Here is an 18,151-nt window from a genome sequence, read left to right on the forward strand (position 1 = left end):
ACAGCCATTAATGTCTAAACCGCTGGCAACAAAAGTGAGTACACCCCTAAGTCAAAATGTCCAAAGTGTCAATATTTTGTGTGGCCACCATTAGTTTCCAGCACTGCCTTAACCCTCTTGGCATGGAGTTCACCAGAGCTTGCCACTGGAGTCCTCTTCTACTCCTCCACGACGACATCATGGAGCTAGTGGATGTCGGAGACCTTGCGCTCCTCCACCTTCCGTTTGAGGATGCCCCACAGATGCTCAATAGGGTTTAGGTCTGGAGACATGCTTGGCCAGTCCATCACCTTTACCCTCAGCTTCTTTAGCAAAGCAGTGGTCGTCTTGGAGGTATGTTATCATGTCTTCGAAGGGAAGGGATCATGCTCTACTTCAGTATGTCACAGTACATGTTGGCATTCATCGTTCCCTCAATGAACTTTAGCTCCCCAGTGGTGGCAGCACTCATGCAGCCCCAGACCATGACACTCCCACCACCATGCTTGACTGTAGTAGAGTAACTACTCTGCCTCCTGAGCCACAGTCCTTTTAGATAAATATCAATCAGCTATGTATTTAAAACTAGTAAAATGCTTTATTGTTGCCAATCTTATTCATACTTTTTCACATTTTGTTTATAATGTTTAATATTAGTTGCCTTTCTGAGCTATTTATTCAACTATACGGTCATTTTGGAGACACAAACAGTTGTTTCTAATATTTTGTCCATCCTATTGTAAGGTTGAAAACTCTCCACCAGGTGGCGCCATGTTGGGTTCGTGCTGGACAAAGATGAGCGGGACTGTCTGACAGGCACCAGCGGAGACAGGAGACAGTAGGGAGAGGCAGTTGCTTCCCATATCCCCTCGAGAAATATTACTACGGTAAAATAAATGACATTGTCGGATTGTGTTCGTTAGCCTGCCCACCATGATAACGTTATGTCCAGCGGCACTCCGCTATGCTAACAGATAACGGTAGCTAGCTAAAGCTAATCGCAATTTACTGCTCATCTCTGAGGTGAAGTTGTAAAAACACGTTGACTGGCTCTTAATTTACAGAGATTACAGATAATATGGGACTGTAAATTGGGAAGTAAATTGTGACAGTTTTCCTAAAGGCAGAGAGTGAAGTGTGTCTCGATGGACCATGTGACTTTCTGTCAGAGGAGCTACCCCAACCTGGCTGTGGTTGCACGTGTGGTGAATGACGGTAAGTTTGTTCCTTAAATCCAAAGTATAACGTTAGCCTGTTTGGACATTAGCTGGGGGTGAAGTTGAGTAAGTTAGTTATCAGTTTTGATTATACATTGACAGGGATAAGTCTGGTGGGGGTGATAAACATGTTAATTATTTAAAAATAAATAAAGCTTAATTAGCTTCATCAAGGAGGGGGGAAGGGTGCTGCACTTGCTGCTGATCAGCCCAGAGCAGCATTGTGTAAACCGTTTTAATGGGTAAATTTAAGCAGTTGTAATTGGAGGATTACCAACACCTGGTCAAGAGAGCAGCTGAACACACAAAAAAAGGTTATTCAAATAGACATGTGTAAATGGATTGGATTTAAAAAAAACTCATATTTAGTAGACTTGGGAAACACCAGCAACCTATTTTTTCCAGAACTACACAAAACCAATACAACTGTTTCTGGTTTTATGCTGATTTTTCTTTAAATGAAAAGTTTAGGTGAGAATTTCCAACAAGAATTCATTAAGACAATGTAGTGCTAACTTACTTGTATAGCTGCTTTGTTGAAGCCTCATGTACAGTTACTTTACAAGTACTTCAGAAGTAGTTGAGGAGTCAAAAATGTTAAGTAAATTAGGACACAAAATGTAAAGAACAAATAAAGATGTAAATTCAAAAATAAAAACACGAATTCCAAAACGAATGTAGTCTCAAAAATTTTTCAATAATTCCTTAATTCCAAATTAAAAGTATTTTTAATACATTTTATAAAACCAGAGAAAAGAAAAACAGCGATCTCTCCCTAAACAGAAACTGGAGAGATAATGACCACAAAGAAACAAACAAACAACAACAACAAAAACACATACATGCTGGGCTGACAGGACCACCTCTGCCAGTATCATGCCTAATATGCAAAGTGCAGGGTTCTGTATCAAATCTGTTCATAGTACTTTTTTGAGAGATGTTGTATTTATAAAATTGTATTTATAAAATTATATTTATATAGAAAATCAAAAGAAGAAATTCAAAGATTATTTCAAAAAGTGGTAATGTTAGATTTATTTATCATTTGGAGGTCTGGATATGAAATTTACCTAATAAAATTATTTTATAATGTAGGTTTTTAGATATATTTTTTGCTTAGTATTAGTGTATAAAATATCCTTACTGATTAAATTTGACTTCTTTGAGTAACAAAAAAATGCAATTCCTCCAGAATGCTAAATCATATTCTTAAGAGAATGTGACTGTGGTGTGACCTACTCTTTTATAGATGTATGATGAATCATAAACCTAGAAACTGCATATTTCTAGTAACTTGCTCTTTGAAACACAGATTTTAAGACGCTCTGCTTAACATTGTGTTGCTATTACAATTCAGTAGCACTGTAGTGACCAATAGTCAAGCCCGGGGCTAAATAGCTTAAACAACAGTTTCTTGTATTAATGTCCGCGTCTTTGTAGAAATACGTTGTACAACTTGAGGGCATTTTTAAGTATCATTAATGTATCAAATATTTTCCAGTAAATAAGTGGTTAGACATCCACTCATTATGGCTAGTCGTGGTTGGTATAATTGTTCACGGTACCGAAGAACTCCAGGTAGGTAAAACTAGGTTACATAGTATGCTAACTGTAGCTAACCACTGATATCAAGTAAAAGCTAACTATAGCAAAGTCTTCAACTGACTTTTACAGCGTGGTTGCGTTTCGTTTTTAATATTTTATTCCTCGACCGGACTCCTACATGTTTTCTTTCATTTGCCCGCGCCATTCCCCTGCTCCGGAAGGGAAAGTGTGTAAAGTTGTATTTCCGTTGTCTTCTCGTCAACACGCAGTAGAAGCTAGCCAAGCTACGTGCCAGTTGAAGAGTAGCTACTTGGTCGCGCCGTGGCCTGCCTTTGTGTGTTTCGTCTGCAAGACTTGGAATGTTGGATATTCTTCCGCAGCCTAACGTCAGCCTTTGTGTTTCGTGAAATAGAGAAACGAGGCCCTCCAAATATTATTTTACAGCCAGGGCTGTGTTCTTTTCATTTAACACTGCTTCAGAAAAATGGCGGATGGCGGACATTACTACGGTAAGAAACCCTGTCTCTAACAGCTAACGTTACAGCATTAACCTTGCATGTTCTGTGCTACTTGTACCGTTTTTCTTCAGAACATGGGGACTTTATGGTGAGGAGAGAGGTCAGAAGCACTGGCTTCATGGTCCTAGGAGGTAATATTATATCATGGGCCCCCTGGAGATCTACATATGTTACTTTATAGACATAAGTACTCACCCAGTACTTATTACAATTTTCTATTATTATTACCAGAGAATAGGTTATATTATTAACAGAACACATTAAAAACAGTTACTGCAGAGGTGAGTAGGCTGTTGTTTTGTTCCCTGTTTTGACTGCCCTCTTTAAATTGAATGTGTTCAACATTTTGAATGACACGCATGCGTAAAGTAACATTAGGATTTGTTAACCTTCTTTAAGATTTGTAGTTTTTGTTATATAAATTTCTATAATCATACTGCAAGCAATAAAAGACATTGTGGAAGACATTGTGGCTCTAATACTGTGATTTCTATATGCTGATATTTAAGTCGAACCCACTAACTTTTGAATCCTTTCCTTTCTCAGAGCATGATGATAGAACTGCACCACAGTTTCGCAACCGTAAGGGCAGAGGCTCTCACAAGGGTCGGTCGTATGACCGGTCCCGCAGAGACCGCCAACGGGGAAGCCACGCAGGAGGCTTTGGAGGTCCTGGACCACGGTCTAGGCTTGATGATCCTGATGGAGATGTAACTATGAGTGATAACTCTCAGGACAACAGCTCCCAGCACAGATTGTAAGTGTGGGCAAATGACCAAGTCAGTTTGCTGCTTAAAAAATTGTTGGTAGTTTGTGTATGTCATCAGATATGTTTGGTATGTATGACTCATTGATAAGCTCCAAAACCACCACCTTGATTTATTAGGAGGGCTTGTAGAAGTATGTTAAGAGAATAAGCCGAAAGAAACTTTACCAAATAATGTGTTTAAATGAAAAGACAAAATAAATGTTTTGTATGCTCTTTTTATGTAAGGCGAGTGACACACAGACAGCAAGGCCTAAATTCTTTGGTGTGGATCTGTTTGAACCGCTTGGAGACTGTCTTAATTTGAACAAGCATAGAAAGTGCTTTCTATGCAATAGTCAGTCATAGAAATAGAAAGTAGAACAAGTTTCACCTTGGTCTGGAGTGCTAAAGTGAAACTATAAATGTGAACTGTCAAGTAATTTTATCACTTACTGGTGACTCATGTCAAAATGGGATAGAAAAGGCTAGCAATTTCTAAACAGGTGCAAAAAGTTAATATCCGCTCCGTGTGTGTGTCTGTGACCACAACTTTATTGTACACTAACAATGTAATGTTTAATATAATAATAATAATAATAATAATAATAATAATTAATGATGATAAAGAAACGTCCCCTTTCGTACTATTTGTTTATTTTTTCTGTACATCACCATTTTTCTGTACATCATCCAGATATCTCTTGATTTAAGTTAAAACCTTACAAAATTACTTAGAATGTAATGACAGAATAACAGCGGTACGAACGTTAAAACTATCTTACAGCTGTGGGTCTTTACTTTGCTGTTGTTGCTGGACTCTGCTGTGGTCTGTGTGTCTGAGGGCTCTGTGAGCTGACTGGCAGGCCGGCTCGTTAGCTTCCCCCCTGCGGGCTGGTTCGCTAGCTCTAGACAAGAACATCGATTGAGAAAGGCGCTATGACTGGTGTTTAAAGGAGAGTGGGGTACAGTTTGTCACATGTGACATAATTCAACTGCATTTATCTCTACAGTAAAACAATGTTTAATTCTACACAGTAATGGTTTTAGATTAGATTTGCTTTCATTTAGAACAAACATGTTAACATTTAGAAAAGACGATGGTGACTGAGGACATATGGGGCACCAAACTAACTCTTTTTTTCACCATCTTCCCAAAACTCACAAAAGGGAACGCTAACGTTGTTTCACAGCAGCCACACTGACAAAGCTGCCTGCAGATGTATCTGCAGCCATTTTTTCTTTTTGACCACTAAAGCCCCTTTTCCACTGCATGGCACCAGCTCGACTCGCCTCTACTCGCCTTTTTTGGTTTTCCATTGTGTAAAAGTTGTACCTGTTCCAAGCGAGCTGAGGCGATACTAAATTGTGATGTGAAAACAGCAGACTGCTGGTTGGTCAGAGAGAATTGTCACTATTCACTGCATCATCATGGCGCCCGCCTGACAGAGGCCAGCAACAGAAAGTAATATATTTTACAATTTTCATATGTTAGATCATCACTAAATCCATTTCTGAGAAGTACTGAGGTGAGAAATCAACTGTCTAGATTTCGAATATTGACAGTTTTATGAGAAGTGATGGCGGGAAAAAAAATGTGCTTTTAAAGTTTTCGGAGTTGTGGAGCTCCACAAGTGGCGGCGGGGGAAGCCTGCAGCAACCTGCAGGAGGTTGCTGAGGCAGTAACAGTTGGTGGTGTAAATGCACCATAAAGGGAGGCAAAACAGTCATAAAAGAGGAGGGAAAGGAAGAAAACTTTGCTTTGATGATTTCATGAGGTAGGAAGTGGATTCAAAATGTGTGTAAAGACTTAAGAATAGGTGAGAATCATTGAATGTAAACAGAACTGTTTGTTTACAATGAAAAGGCTTGAAAAAAAGAGTATACCATTACACTGTTGAGAGTGCTGATGTAGTTCACATGCTAGACACTGACTTAAGGAGGAATGTTTAAATATATAGACTTTTTTTTTTCTTTAGCAACCCATATGGAAGACCTTTTCGGAAAGGAGGAGATGGACGGTTTGACAGAGACAGGCGACAAGGCAAAGGGGGAGGAGGTAGAGGAGGAGGAGGAGGAGGAGGAGGAGGAGGAGGCAGCTTTAGAGGAGGAGATCGAGGTGGAGGAGGCAACAATGGAGGCGGGAGAAACCGGTCAGGCTGGTACAAAATAACAGTGAGTATTGTAAAATATCCTATTAACACTATCTCCACAAGAAATCCAAACCGCTACTGCTATGTCATATTTTGCTTCTTTGTTTGTTTGACAGATACCACACGGAAGAAAATATGATAAGAAATGGTTATTGACAGCCCTTCAGAACATCTGTTCAGTTCCCTACACACCTGTACAGGTAAGGTTCAGTGTTTCACTGTCTTATGACAAATTATAAAGTAATGGATTTAAAAAGAGCTATTGTGTATTTCTGAAGTTAATGCAATTGGGTTGAGGAGAAAAAAACAATATATTAATGACCTTCTAGCCTGGTGTTTTTATTTGTAAATGCATAGAGGGTGCTTTGAGTTCTGATAAAAGAAATGGGAATAAGTAGATGAATAGGGAAAGTGTGTATGAATTTCTGTTTTTGTAAATGTGAATTTTACCCCCCCCCCCCCCCCCCGTCCAGTACCACGTTGACCATAACAGGGTCCATTTCTACGTGGATGATTCGTCAGCTGCCAATGCTTTGCACAAATGTTCTCACAAGATCACAGACACAGACGGCTATAAGGTACCCTACAGAAAGTATTATTATTTAGTAAAATTATCGTGTGTTGCTTGCAGATAATGGCTATACTGTCCGCAGGAGGAGTTCTACTTTGACACATCGTCACAAAATTCCCAAACAAAAGTTTTGCAACCATGACTTCCTATATAATGAATAACAATAAATCACACGTAATCCAAAACTCAACATGTGTACAGTATATATCTTTTTTATTAATCTCTCTCATTCTGCCTTTTTTTTTTTTTTTTTTTTTTATCAAGGTGGAAGTGCACGTCAACCCCAGCGCTCCACCATCCTTCCTCCTCTCTGACCTGAAGCCTGAACACTTGGATCACCTGAAGGTGAGCTAGAGGAAGTCTGAATGGGGCTGGTTACTGTGGTTAAAATTTTATTTGTTCTGATGAGAGTCAGTGTAGATCAAAATACATGAAACGAAGTAGATCAATATTTGGTATGATTTGACAGAAGTTGAACGGGGCATTTGAGTGTTAAGTAACAGATGTTTTAGGAATACATTTTTTAGGCACTAATTTTCATATTGATTTCATATTTTCTTTCAGCCCATAACTTCATTAAAATGCATTTGGAGGAAGTATATTAATTTAAACTATTTCTTTGCTGTTCAGATGAGGCCTCATGTTGACTGTTGTTTATCTTTTACAGCAATGCATGGCAAAACGTTTTGATGGCTCCCAGCAAGCACTGGACTTGAACAACATCCGCACAGACCCAGGTAATTATATATAGTCATTCCTTTCGTATTCCACTTCCTTTCCTTTTGTGTATGATGTGATATTGAAATCGGATACAACCAGCTTCCAACAGTACTGCAAAACAACTAAATTATACACTATTTTTAAAATTTATTTTAAACTGGGATCTAGTCTGATCTGATGTCTGAGTTTTACATGCTTTTTTACACTGAGGATTCAATAGATGGTGTGCACAATCTGGTGATGGAACAGATCTTTATTTTATTACTTTACATCACTGAAAACTATATTAAATAATTTTCCAGTTTGGGATATGTATTTTAGGTTTTTGCTAATTTGATTTTATATGACAGACTTGGTGTCCCAGAACATTGAAGTCATCTTGAATAGGAAGACTAACATGGAAGCTGTCATCAAGATCATTGAAGAAAACATTCCAGAGGTAAGATTAATACAATAGATGTTTTTGATATTTGCTGGAAAATAAGCAACAAAGTATTATATATCATAATGTGACTGCTGTAAATAAGTAATGGGTCAAACTGAATGTGCTTACACACGTCTCTGTGTCTTTTGCCAGCTGATGTGTTTGAACCTGAGTAACAACCGTATTCACAAACTGGATGAACTTGCCGAATTGGTTACCAAGGTGCCTCATCTGAAGACCCTCAACCTTTCCCACAATGAGGTGAAACTGGCTGTTCAGTGGATCTTGAGAATAATAACCAGGCAGGAATTGGGCCCCTTTAAATCCTCATCTCACACCAACTTGTTCTGTTTCTGTGTGGTTGTCCAGCTGAAGTCAGACCGGGAGCTGGAAAAGGTGAAAGGCTTGAAGCTGGTGGAGCTGTGGCTGAACAGGAACCCTCTGTGTGACCTTTTCAAGGATCAGGCCTCATACATCAGGTCAGTCAGTGATTTTGGGGGGTGAGGGGAGAAGATCTTATGCCGGGACACAGTGGTGTGCCTGTTTGTGTGCGAGTAGGGATGTTCAGGAGTCCTGACTCTATGATGAGTATGCTGCAGTGTGCTACAAAAGAAGATCAAGCAATCATTTTTGGGTTTGTGCACAATAACTGAAACCATTTCCCCAGCAGTCAAGGATGTACTTTTGGACCAAGCAGAGCTAACTGACATTCACCGTTAACTCCCTGTGTTTGTGAATACGGGTGTGGAAATTAGTTTAAATGATTCTTGGTTTTTGTTTTACACATTTCTTGCCACTTGAGGATAAACATTTCATTTTCACACTGCAGACTAAATATTTCTTTCATCCAAAAGTTGCTGAGAGGACATCTAACCACGATGTAGTTCCACTTTGTTTTTCTTTCAGCTTGCATAAACTCTTCAGTTTGATGGCCATCTTCTCTGTGCCACTTAGTCAGCTTCTCTGTGGGGACCTCCTGTCAAGCTCTGTTCTGTTTTATGGTTCTCAGTGATGCTGTACCCAGCACTCCCCTGCTGACGTCCTGATTAGTTATCCCATACACCATCACTCTACTGGTGATATGTAATTCTGAGAAGAAGTGCTTTTTAAAAGATGTTCAGCACAACAACCCTCTACCACAATTTACTATGAACTGCTTTCGAAAATAGAATCCGAAGCAATCTCTTGAGCAGTACTGTAAACAGTGTAGGTTGTTTATTGGAGAGAGGGCAATCCACAGTTGTCTTGACAAATGTTTGGATGAAACAAAAAATCCACAGCCAATGATTTCCCCTCCCCTCATAGCACCCTTGCCCGCACGGCACCCCTGTATCAGGCGAGTATGGAAGGCTGGATAGCCAATGACGGGTAAGATCCCACCTCAAAACACCGGGACAACCTAAGGCAGGCACAGTCACGATTACTCGGCCTCAGTCCCTATGAGCTCTGACTCGCTGAGAACACAACTAGAAGAAATGAAGATGGGACAAGAGGAGAAGCCGTTGGGCTGAGGCGGAGGGGGATACATGTCATTTATTAATGACCAATGACGAGCCAAAGAAAAAGCTCTCTGTCTTCTCCACTAAGTTGGTTCTCTTTGGCCTAAAACAGGCCTCTGATCGTCAATGAATGAAGTGGAGTTTGGCAAATACCCTTAACTAACTTCTGAGGGGAATAACTGAACTGGAAATTGAAGTTCAGTTTTGCCTGACATAAGTCAAATGGAGAAAAAAACTTCCTCTTCCAGTTTCTGATGGCTGTGACCAGTACAAAAAAGCTCAAATGTTAAGCAGAGAGAGCAGAGTAGAGAATTATCACTAAAGTCGAATGCTTATTGATCTCCCAGTCCCTCTAACCAGAGGCCCAAGCCCAAATTAACATAGAAAATCTACAGTATGAAGTCCAGTTGCTGCTAATGCATGAAGACCCATCTCTTCAGAATTGATGGTGGCTATGAGATACTGAACTGGTAACTGCTTTGCTTGTGCAGCAGAGGAAAGCTTTAGGATGAGTGGTGGGACTGCTGGATCCAGCTCACTTAGAGGCAAGCTTTCCTTTTATTTTTTTGTTCAGCTCTCTTTTCAGGTTTCTCTTTCTTGGCCGATAAACATGGACACACACACTGACAAACTCACTGACATGATGAATAGTGATTGCCGCCTCTTCTGAACGTTAGACTACCTGTGCTGGTGTTTGTGTGAATTTCACTTAATATATTTTTTTCACCCAGACCCAGTTTGTTTTTTGGTGTCGTAGACTCATCTGTTCTCCAGCATCTTGGCCAAAGTTTGGGGGGTGGGGGGGAGTTGACACGCGACTGGCAGTAACCACCTCTCCCAGCTAATTCAAAATGGATGTATTTATTGGTTTCCAGCACAGTCCGGTAGATCGTGGGTGTTTTTATGTGTGTGCTTCTAGAAAAGTGTGCTTGTGTTGCTTCCCCATGTCAGATCTGTGTATATCTCCATATTGTGGGAGAGGGTGAGTATGCCTGCTGGTAAGTACACTTTGGGGTGGGAGAATTGTCGACGGGCAAAGCTTGAAACTGAAGGGAGGATAAGGGTGCATATGATAGTCCATATATCGATTCATGTGTATATAAAGGTTAAATCCCCTGTGGCACAGTTTGTAATTACTCTCCATTTTCATGTATCTATATATGACAACATATATTTTTGACAACATAGCCGCTTATATTACATCAACTAAAAGGCAGAAAAATGGCCTTAAGTGGGCCAGCAGGTGTGACTGACTCTCATATCTACAGTAATAAACATGATTTTATTTGTGTGGTGTGGTTCGTGATGATAACATTCCTGCTCTTGATTTTTCTTCCTGTACCAGTGCTGTGCGGCAGAGGTTTCCCCGGCTTCTCAAACTGGTAAGTCTCTGAACAAAGAGTTGGAAAAGCTAGAGCAGATAATGACCAACGGCAAAAGATCAGTCTACTGGGGAGGAACTACAAACTTTAGATTTGGGGGAAGTTATTTGGTTGGTTATGATGCTCTCCACAGTGATTTGACATTTATTGCACAGCATGTTTTGGACATCACCCCCTAAAACCCTGTTAATATGACCTCCAAATCGTTATAGATACAGTTGTTCGTGTTTGCTTTTTGTATGCAACATGAGAAACCTCCTCCCTTCTGAGGTACATCTTATTTGCACATTAAAATCCAAAAAGAAACGTTGTCTCATTAGCTTAAAAGGACTAGTTTGCATCACTAATTTGCTTTACTAACCTCAGCTCCTCCAGTCACCTCCGTCCTTTCTTTTCCTAACAACCACACTTTCTTCTGAAAAATAATTGAACCAGTCTGTACAGGACAGAGCTGCAGGCTACACCAGTTTACTCTGAGATTGAAACTGATGTTCTCTACAAGTAGGCAGTAATAAAATACAGCTACCGGTTACTTTATATTTAGGTAATGTTAAGTTATATAGCAGCCAAAAGACGCAGCCTGCCGTTGAAGCTTTCCTGCTCAGCTCAGTCTGAAGGGGAGGGGGGATGTTAGCTAACTAAGCGCTAACAGGCTTCACTTTTCCAGCAGGTGGGGAAACAACAGCCTTTTCTTGGTCTTGAGAAGCTGACACACTGTAACAGACACCGTACATTTACTCCAGAATATTTTCCGCCGCTCGCGTTCACCATCACTTTCTGTCGCTCGTACAATCAAGCACTCACTACGCACCTCCTGATTCCTTACAGGAGTTACGCTGTTATAACAGCATCTGTCACATAGATGTTTTGTATACAACGATTACAGGAAGCTAGCCAAGCATTGAGTGTTGCCATGCTCCCACAGTGTGCGAGTGAAAACATTTGTAGCACATAGTTTAATTATCGTGGGAAATTTTAGTAGCGGCGGTCATCATTCATGAATGCATATTGGGGAAACACTGCAATATCACATCAAAAAAGTACAAAATGAAAGGCCTATGGGTTGTGGAGCAAAATATCTAAGACAAAGTAGAGACAAAATCCCCAATTTCCTGGGGAAACCCTGCAATGTTTATAGTGTCTTTTTATATTTTTCATGAACTGATTACATCACTCCATTGTTCTTTTTTATTATTGATATTATATTGGTATAGTGCGCATGCGCCAACGTGCATGCAGCCTGTTGCAGTTGCCATCATTCGTCGTCTTATTTTCTAACTTAACTTTCTTTTTTATATCTCACGTGTGTGATTTTTGGTCTACACGTAATTTAAACTAGACTCTCTCAAATCATGCAAGTGGAGAGAGTTTTGGTAAGCCAGGGCGCCGTTGCGCAGCAACTTCACGCTTTGTTTACACCTGGGACCATCTGATCCCATCTGAAGCCGACCGGGGCGCCCATCCCCACTGAGATCTAGAGGAGGACACACAGGTTGCAGAGGAGGAACAAAACAGCGAAGGCTAACAAGATGGACGAGCTAACAGCGTTAACCCGGAGTCAGAGGGAGTTCCGGGAGTGTAGTGTAATGTGCTTCACGGAGACTTGGTTACACTCAGATATTCCTTACTACAACGTCTCCATCGACGGTTTTCAGACTGTTCGGGCCAACAGAAATTGCACTGAGAGCGGTAAGCATAAAGGCGGGGGGGCTTGCCGTTCTAGTTAACAATGGTGTAATCCCAGTCACATTACGGTTAAACAACGTATCTGTAGCCCGGACCCTGAAATGCTTGCTATGGGACTCCGGCCATATTATCTGCATTTCACATGCCATCGTCGTTGCAGTTTACATTCCGCCATCTGCCAACCCGACGTCGCCGTGTAATGTCATCGACTCTGCCATTGCTGAACTCCAGACTCAACACCCGAATGCCCTCATAGTGATCTCGGGTGACTTCAACCACGTCACCATGACAACCACACTAACCAGCTTCACCCAGTATGGGAGTTGCCATACTAGAGAGGAGAGGACCCTGGATCTGCTGTATGCTAACGTTCAGGATGCAAACAGCTCTTCCGCTACGCCATAGGCTATGCACTTAGCCATGCATTTACACTTGTGCATAGGTCTGTCCGTCATTCTGCAATTACACCCCCAAACGCTAGTCGACAGTAGTGCCACAGCTTCCACTCTGTTGACTTTCGAGTCATTTTGTGTAGGGAGCTATGCAGAGGCTATGCCGTCAATTTGACGCAGAAGTATACTTAAGGAGAAGTACAGAAGGAAGCTGGAGCGTAAACTCGAGCAGAACAACATGAAGGGAGGTCTGGAGTGGCATGAGGAACATCACTGGCAGTAGAGGAGTTGAAGGCACCTTGGACAGGGCCAGCGAACTTGATCTGTTCTTTAACAGATTTGATACTATGGCTCCTGCCCATCCCCCCACTAACTCAGCTGTTGCCTCAGCTCCAACCCAACTACTCCCCCTTCCTCCTCCTCACTGTCCCCAGGCCTCCTCCTGGCAGATCCCTACTCCCTCCTCTGGCTCTCGAGTTAACAACTCTCTCCAGCCTGACAACTCCTCTTCTCCCCCACCTGTGACCTCTGTGTACCTCACTGCTGACCAGGTGAAAGACAGCTGAGGAGACTCCACTCTAATAAGGCTGCAGGCCCTGATGGTGTCCGTCCCGGGGTGTTCAAAGCCTGTGCCAAAGACATCAAGTCCCAGTGACTCCAAGGACTACAGACCTGTGGCGCTGACTGGAGAGACTGGTTCTGGATCAGCTGCGGCCCATGGTCCGACCTCTCCTGAACCCCCTCCAGTTCGCCTACCAGCCCCGACTGGGAGTTGAGGACGCCATCATCTTCAACCTGTTCAACCGCATCTATGCCCACCTAGACAAGCCGGCGAGCACTGTGATGGTCATGTTTTTTGACTTCTCCAGTGTTTCAACACCACCCGGCCGGCCCTGCTGGGTGAGAAGCTGACAGCGATGCAGGTGGATGCCCCCCTCGTGTCCTGGATTGTTGACTACCTGACTGGCAGATCACAGTATGTGAGCCTACAACACTGAGTGTCAGACAGCGTGGTCACCAATACCGGGGCCCCGCAGGGGACTGTCCTCTCTCCATTCCTCTTTACCATCTACACCACGGACTTGAACTACCGCACAGAGTCCTGTCACCTTCAGAAGTTTTCTGATGACTCTGCTGTGGTTGGATGTATCAGCAAGGGTGATGAGGCTGAGTACAGAGCTGTGGTGGGGGACTTTGTCACATGGTGTGAGCAGAACCATCTGCAGTTCAACGTGACAAAGACTAAAGAGCTGGTTGTGGATCTAAGGAGAGCAAAGGCACCAGTGACCCGTGTTACCATCCAGGGTGTCGGTGTGGACATTGTGGAGGATTACAAATACCTGGGAGTGCACTTGGACAAACTAGACTGGGCCAAGAACACTCAAGCCCTCTACAGGAAGGGCCAAAGCTGTCTCTTATTTTCTGAGGAGGCTGAGGTCCTGCAACATCTGCAGGACAATGCTGAGGATATTTTATGAGTGTGTGGTGGCCAGTGCTATCCTGTTTGCTGTTGCATGCTGTGGCAGCAGGCTGAGGGTAGCGGACGCTAACGGACTCCACAAACTGATCCGCAAGGCTAGTAACGTTGTGGGGGTGGAGCTGGACTCTCTGTGGTGTCAGAGAGGAGGATGCTGTCCAAACTACATGTCATCTTGGACAATGTCTCCCGCCCACTCCATGATGTGCAAATCAAATACAGGAACACTTTCAGTGTAAGACTTATTCCCCGAAAATGCACCACAGAGCGCCACAGGAAGTTATTCCTGCCTGTGGCCATCAAACTTTATAACTCCTTCCTCCAAGTGTCTGACACACGGACACTTAGTTTTTAAACTGGATTGTATTATCTATTTTTGTGCAATATTATCTGTTTAATTAATGTACAATATTCTCTGCTGCTATTTATTCACTAGTCCTTTTTGGTTCACCATAATTCTTTTATAAAGTAAATAATGTATATACCCACACTTTATATTTTTCTTATATTTTATATTTATACTCATATTCATATACTCTTTATGTATCTACCTTTTATTACTATTTCTATTCCTTATGCCTTGACAAGTGTGCAATTGTGACAAAGAATTTTCCCCCTGGGGATCAATAAAGTATTTCTGATTGGTAATAATGCAGCACTGTATGGCCCACTTTAAGTAAATGACAGTGTAAATTTTGTCTGGTTTTGAAACCATACATCTGTGAAATACATTTTCAGTACATGAATTCTGTCATATCCCTAAAGAAATCAATGCAGAGTGGCAGAAAGTTCCGCCATTGCTTATTTCATTAATGTAACCCTCATGTGTTCAGGATGGTCACGACCTCCCCCCTCCCATTGGATTTGATGTGGAGACGCCCACCACTATCCCCCCCTGCAAGGTTACTTGTTTTATCTCATTTGATAGTATATTTATAGTCTTTTGGTGTACAAGACATTCAGTACAACTCTCCAAGGTGTTAATTTTTTTAATAACTAACTTCAGAAGTTTAAGCTGCATTGTCCTTCATGTGAAAGTCTCAAGACAATTATTGTCTTTGTACCTGACAAATGTTTTTCCAATTGACAATGCAGGGCAGCTGTTTTGGCACTGATGAAATCAAGGCTCTCATCCTTCGGTTCTTGCAACAGTGAGTTTCTAGCTTTCATACAAACAGTGTAATCATAGCAGTCGGTTGATCTGTGCTTGTTTTCCAGGGTTAACCAGTAACTGATTAACCAGTACTGCTTTTTAAATTTCACTTCCAGAAAAGGGTCAAGAAAGAATCACAAGTAAACTAACTCACGTGACATCTGACTGTGTTGCAGGTACTACAGTATATATGACTCAGGGGACAGACAGCCACTCCTGGATGCTTACCACGATGGAGCATCGTTATCCCTCACAACACCTTACTCCACCCAGAACCCCTCCAGGTAAGAAAACACAGACGTCTGTGTACACATAATGACATTGTTTAGCACAAAGAGGAATAGGAAGTACCATTTTTCAATGTAAGTCGTTCATTTAAAAGATGTTTGCGTAGCTCCACCCATCATTGTCTGCTCTTATACCTGATCCCACTCCTTACATCTCCCTGTCTGAGTCGCAACTTGATTCACATTGAATCCATCTATGCCTCTCCTCTGGTTTTAGGAGCAGTCTGGGAGAGTACCATAAAGACAGTCGAAACCTGAAGAGGCTCAAAGACTCTAGTGAGTGTACCTGTCGAGCTGTTGACTTATAATAGTGGCTGAATTGTTGAGACTGAATATTTTTGTGATTTGAGATGCCTGCTGATCTTTCCCTGTCTGAATCTTCCCTCCTTCAGCGATGCGGTTTCGGCTTCTGAAGCACACACGACTGAACGTGGTGGCTTTCCTCAATGAGTTGCCCAAAACTCAGCACGACATTGCCTCATTTACTGTCGATGTTAACACCTACACCGTGAGTTGTTCTGTCAGCTTATCACTTTCCTTTTCCTCTCTATGTGAATCATTTCTCTGTATTAACCCTGCAAAAATGTTTTCTGTTTACAGAACACACTATTGTCATTCACAGTGAGCGGAGTCTTCAAAGAAGGTGAGTTGTTTGGTCATCATGATTTAAAATTTTGATGCAAAGATAAGTGGTGTTGATTTTGTCACTTATTTGTGTTGTCTGTGAAGGTTCTCAGTCATCCATGTCAAAACTAATTTGTGTTGTGACTGTTTTTTCAGTTGCTGTTGATGGTAAATCCCGAGAGTCCACCATGTCCTTCTCTCGAGTGTTCATCACAGTCCCAGCAGGGACTACTGGGTAAGTTTAGTGAGCTCCCAGTGGGTTGTATCATCTAGATGTTGTTTTCACATTTTCCCAGAGGAGGGGAAAAGGTACTAAATTAGAACCATCACTTGTGGATCTTCGAGAAAATGAACTGGACATCAGGACAAACATCTTTGTGTTTTCTGCTTTACATCCTGTGAAATAACATTCATGAATAAAAAGCTCTGAGTTTTAAAATCACTAAGATCCACACAAATCAGACATTTTGTCTTCTTTTTAATAACTATTAACAATACATTTAAAAAAACACAACATTATTTTTGACTACAAAAAGGGTTGAGTAAATGTGATTTCAGTTGTACTTTTACCAGTACGCCACCTAATGGCCCATAATAACACAACTTGCTACATTTATACAGAGACTAATGTTTAAATGGGCCTTAACCTCTTAACATTCCAACGCCCATGGGCCCTCAGGTCCTGGCCAATGCGACCAATGCAAACCATTTCAAGATACAATCACCACAGCGGGTACAATCAGCGCTTCTGTCAGACCAACCAGTACAATCAAAATTGTCACGACTCACCTATGAAGCCCCATAGTAATCTACAGATCGATTATATTCCAACAAAAATGGTCTTGTTGCATTGTCAAAGGTCCAGAGGATCCAATCCAGTAAAAAGATTAAGTCCAAAACACATTATTCCATCAATAAATCCCCAGGGACTGCTGCCGCATTGTTTCATATTTGCCGGCAGATGTGGCTCGTATGTCATTATAACCGTAATAACGCCAATTTGAATGTAAACAACTACGATGGCTTGTATTCAAATTAGCCGCTGAACTCGAACCTTTCGAGTGACACCAAATCCGACCCAATAGGAGCTCATATGTCCCTCTCACAGCCTTCAATATCCAACGAGAGCCCGCGCTGTAAGGAAGGGCCAGCCCCTATTATTTCGTGGGAAGGCCGAGCCAATTGCAAGCAATTGTGCCGATGACTGGCACTTCGTGTAGCCAATAAAAATCTGAAAATAACAATATCTAGCTTTTAAGTAGGAAGTTCATGATCTACCAGCAAAAAAAACACATCTGCGTCAAGCTACCGGCTAATATGGACAATGCAGCAGCAGCCGCCTGCCGCCAAGTGGCAGTGCGGCAGCAACGAAACCTGCAATAGAACAGAGATGGGGGCTTGGGGAGGAGGAAAAATGACAACAAAAACAAACAATAATAATAGTAAAAGAAAACCAGCCGAACAGCAGCAATAAACAGCTGACATAGTAAGACAACTAAGAGAACAATGAAAACAAACAGTCAAGCACACTAAATAAGCAACACAGCACAGCCAGGAGAGCTGGAATAATAACAATTAATTTAAATGAGTAACTGAAAGAAAAGCATCAGGAATAATTCTACCAGGGACAACCTAAACTTGTGTGCGCATAAGCCTGTTAAAGAATGTAGTTGTTAGTGAGAGTGGGACGCCACGACTGTGCCACACTTATCCCAGCAACAGGCACGCAAGAACCCCAGTAGCCAATAGGGGTGGGAGAACGAAAAGAGAAAGGGGGGG

The 18,151-nt window shown here is 41.8% G+C and overlaps 1 protein-coding gene across 12 annotated transcripts in view; it reads left to right on the forward strand.

Moving 5' to 3' along the window:
* The first annotated feature begins 736 nt into the window (after positions 1–736).
* The window catches only part of nxf1a (nuclear RNA export factor 1a), a 23,180-nt gene continuing 5,765 nt past the window's right edge, over positions 737–18,151 (forward strand). Inside the window, exons 1-20 of one of the 12 annotated variants that reach the window (XM_046030227.1) lie at positions 737–866; positions 1,107–1,194; positions 3,331–3,390; positions 3,806–4,016; positions 5,984–6,179; positions 6,274–6,357; positions 6,631–6,735; positions 6,993–7,073; positions 7,396–7,465; positions 7,799–7,887; positions 8,026–8,133; positions 8,242–8,351; positions 10,717–10,753; positions 15,142–15,210; positions 15,404–15,459; positions 15,638–15,745; positions 15,966–16,024; positions 16,141–16,256; positions 16,349–16,391; positions 16,529–16,607. In XM_046030227.1, coding sequence (XP_045886183.1) covers positions 1,125–1,194; positions 3,331–3,390; positions 3,806–4,016; positions 5,984–6,179; positions 6,274–6,357; positions 6,631–6,735; positions 6,993–7,073; positions 7,396–7,465; positions 7,799–7,887; positions 8,026–8,133; positions 8,242–8,351; positions 10,717–10,753; positions 15,142–15,210; positions 15,404–15,459; positions 15,638–15,745; positions 15,966–16,024; positions 16,141–16,256; positions 16,349–16,391; positions 16,529–16,607 — 1,751 coding nt within the window. In that variant the 5' untranslated portion in view covers positions 737–866; positions 1,107–1,124. Of the gene's footprint in view, positions 1,195–1,639; positions 1,668–2,575; positions 2,775–2,904; positions 3,251–3,330; positions 3,391–3,805; positions 4,017–5,983; positions 6,180–6,273; positions 6,358–6,630; positions 6,736–6,992; positions 7,074–7,395; positions 7,466–7,798; positions 7,888–8,025; positions 8,134–8,241; positions 8,352–10,716; positions 10,754–15,141; positions 15,211–15,403; positions 15,460–15,637; positions 15,746–15,965; positions 16,025–16,140; positions 16,257–16,348; positions 16,392–16,528; positions 16,608–18,151 lie in introns of those variants that run through there. The other 11 variants (XM_046030228.1, XM_046030229.1, XM_046030230.1 and 8 more) reach the window with 11 other exon arrangements.

The sequence above is a fragment of the Micropterus dolomieu genome, linkage group LG19 (genome assembly GCF_021292245.1).
Source record: "Micropterus dolomieu isolate WLL.071019.BEF.003 ecotype Adirondacks linkage group LG19, ASM2129224v1, whole genome shotgun sequence".
NCBI classification, from domain to species: domain Eukaryota; kingdom Metazoa; phylum Chordata; class Actinopteri; order Centrarchiformes; family Centrarchidae; genus Micropterus; species Micropterus dolomieu.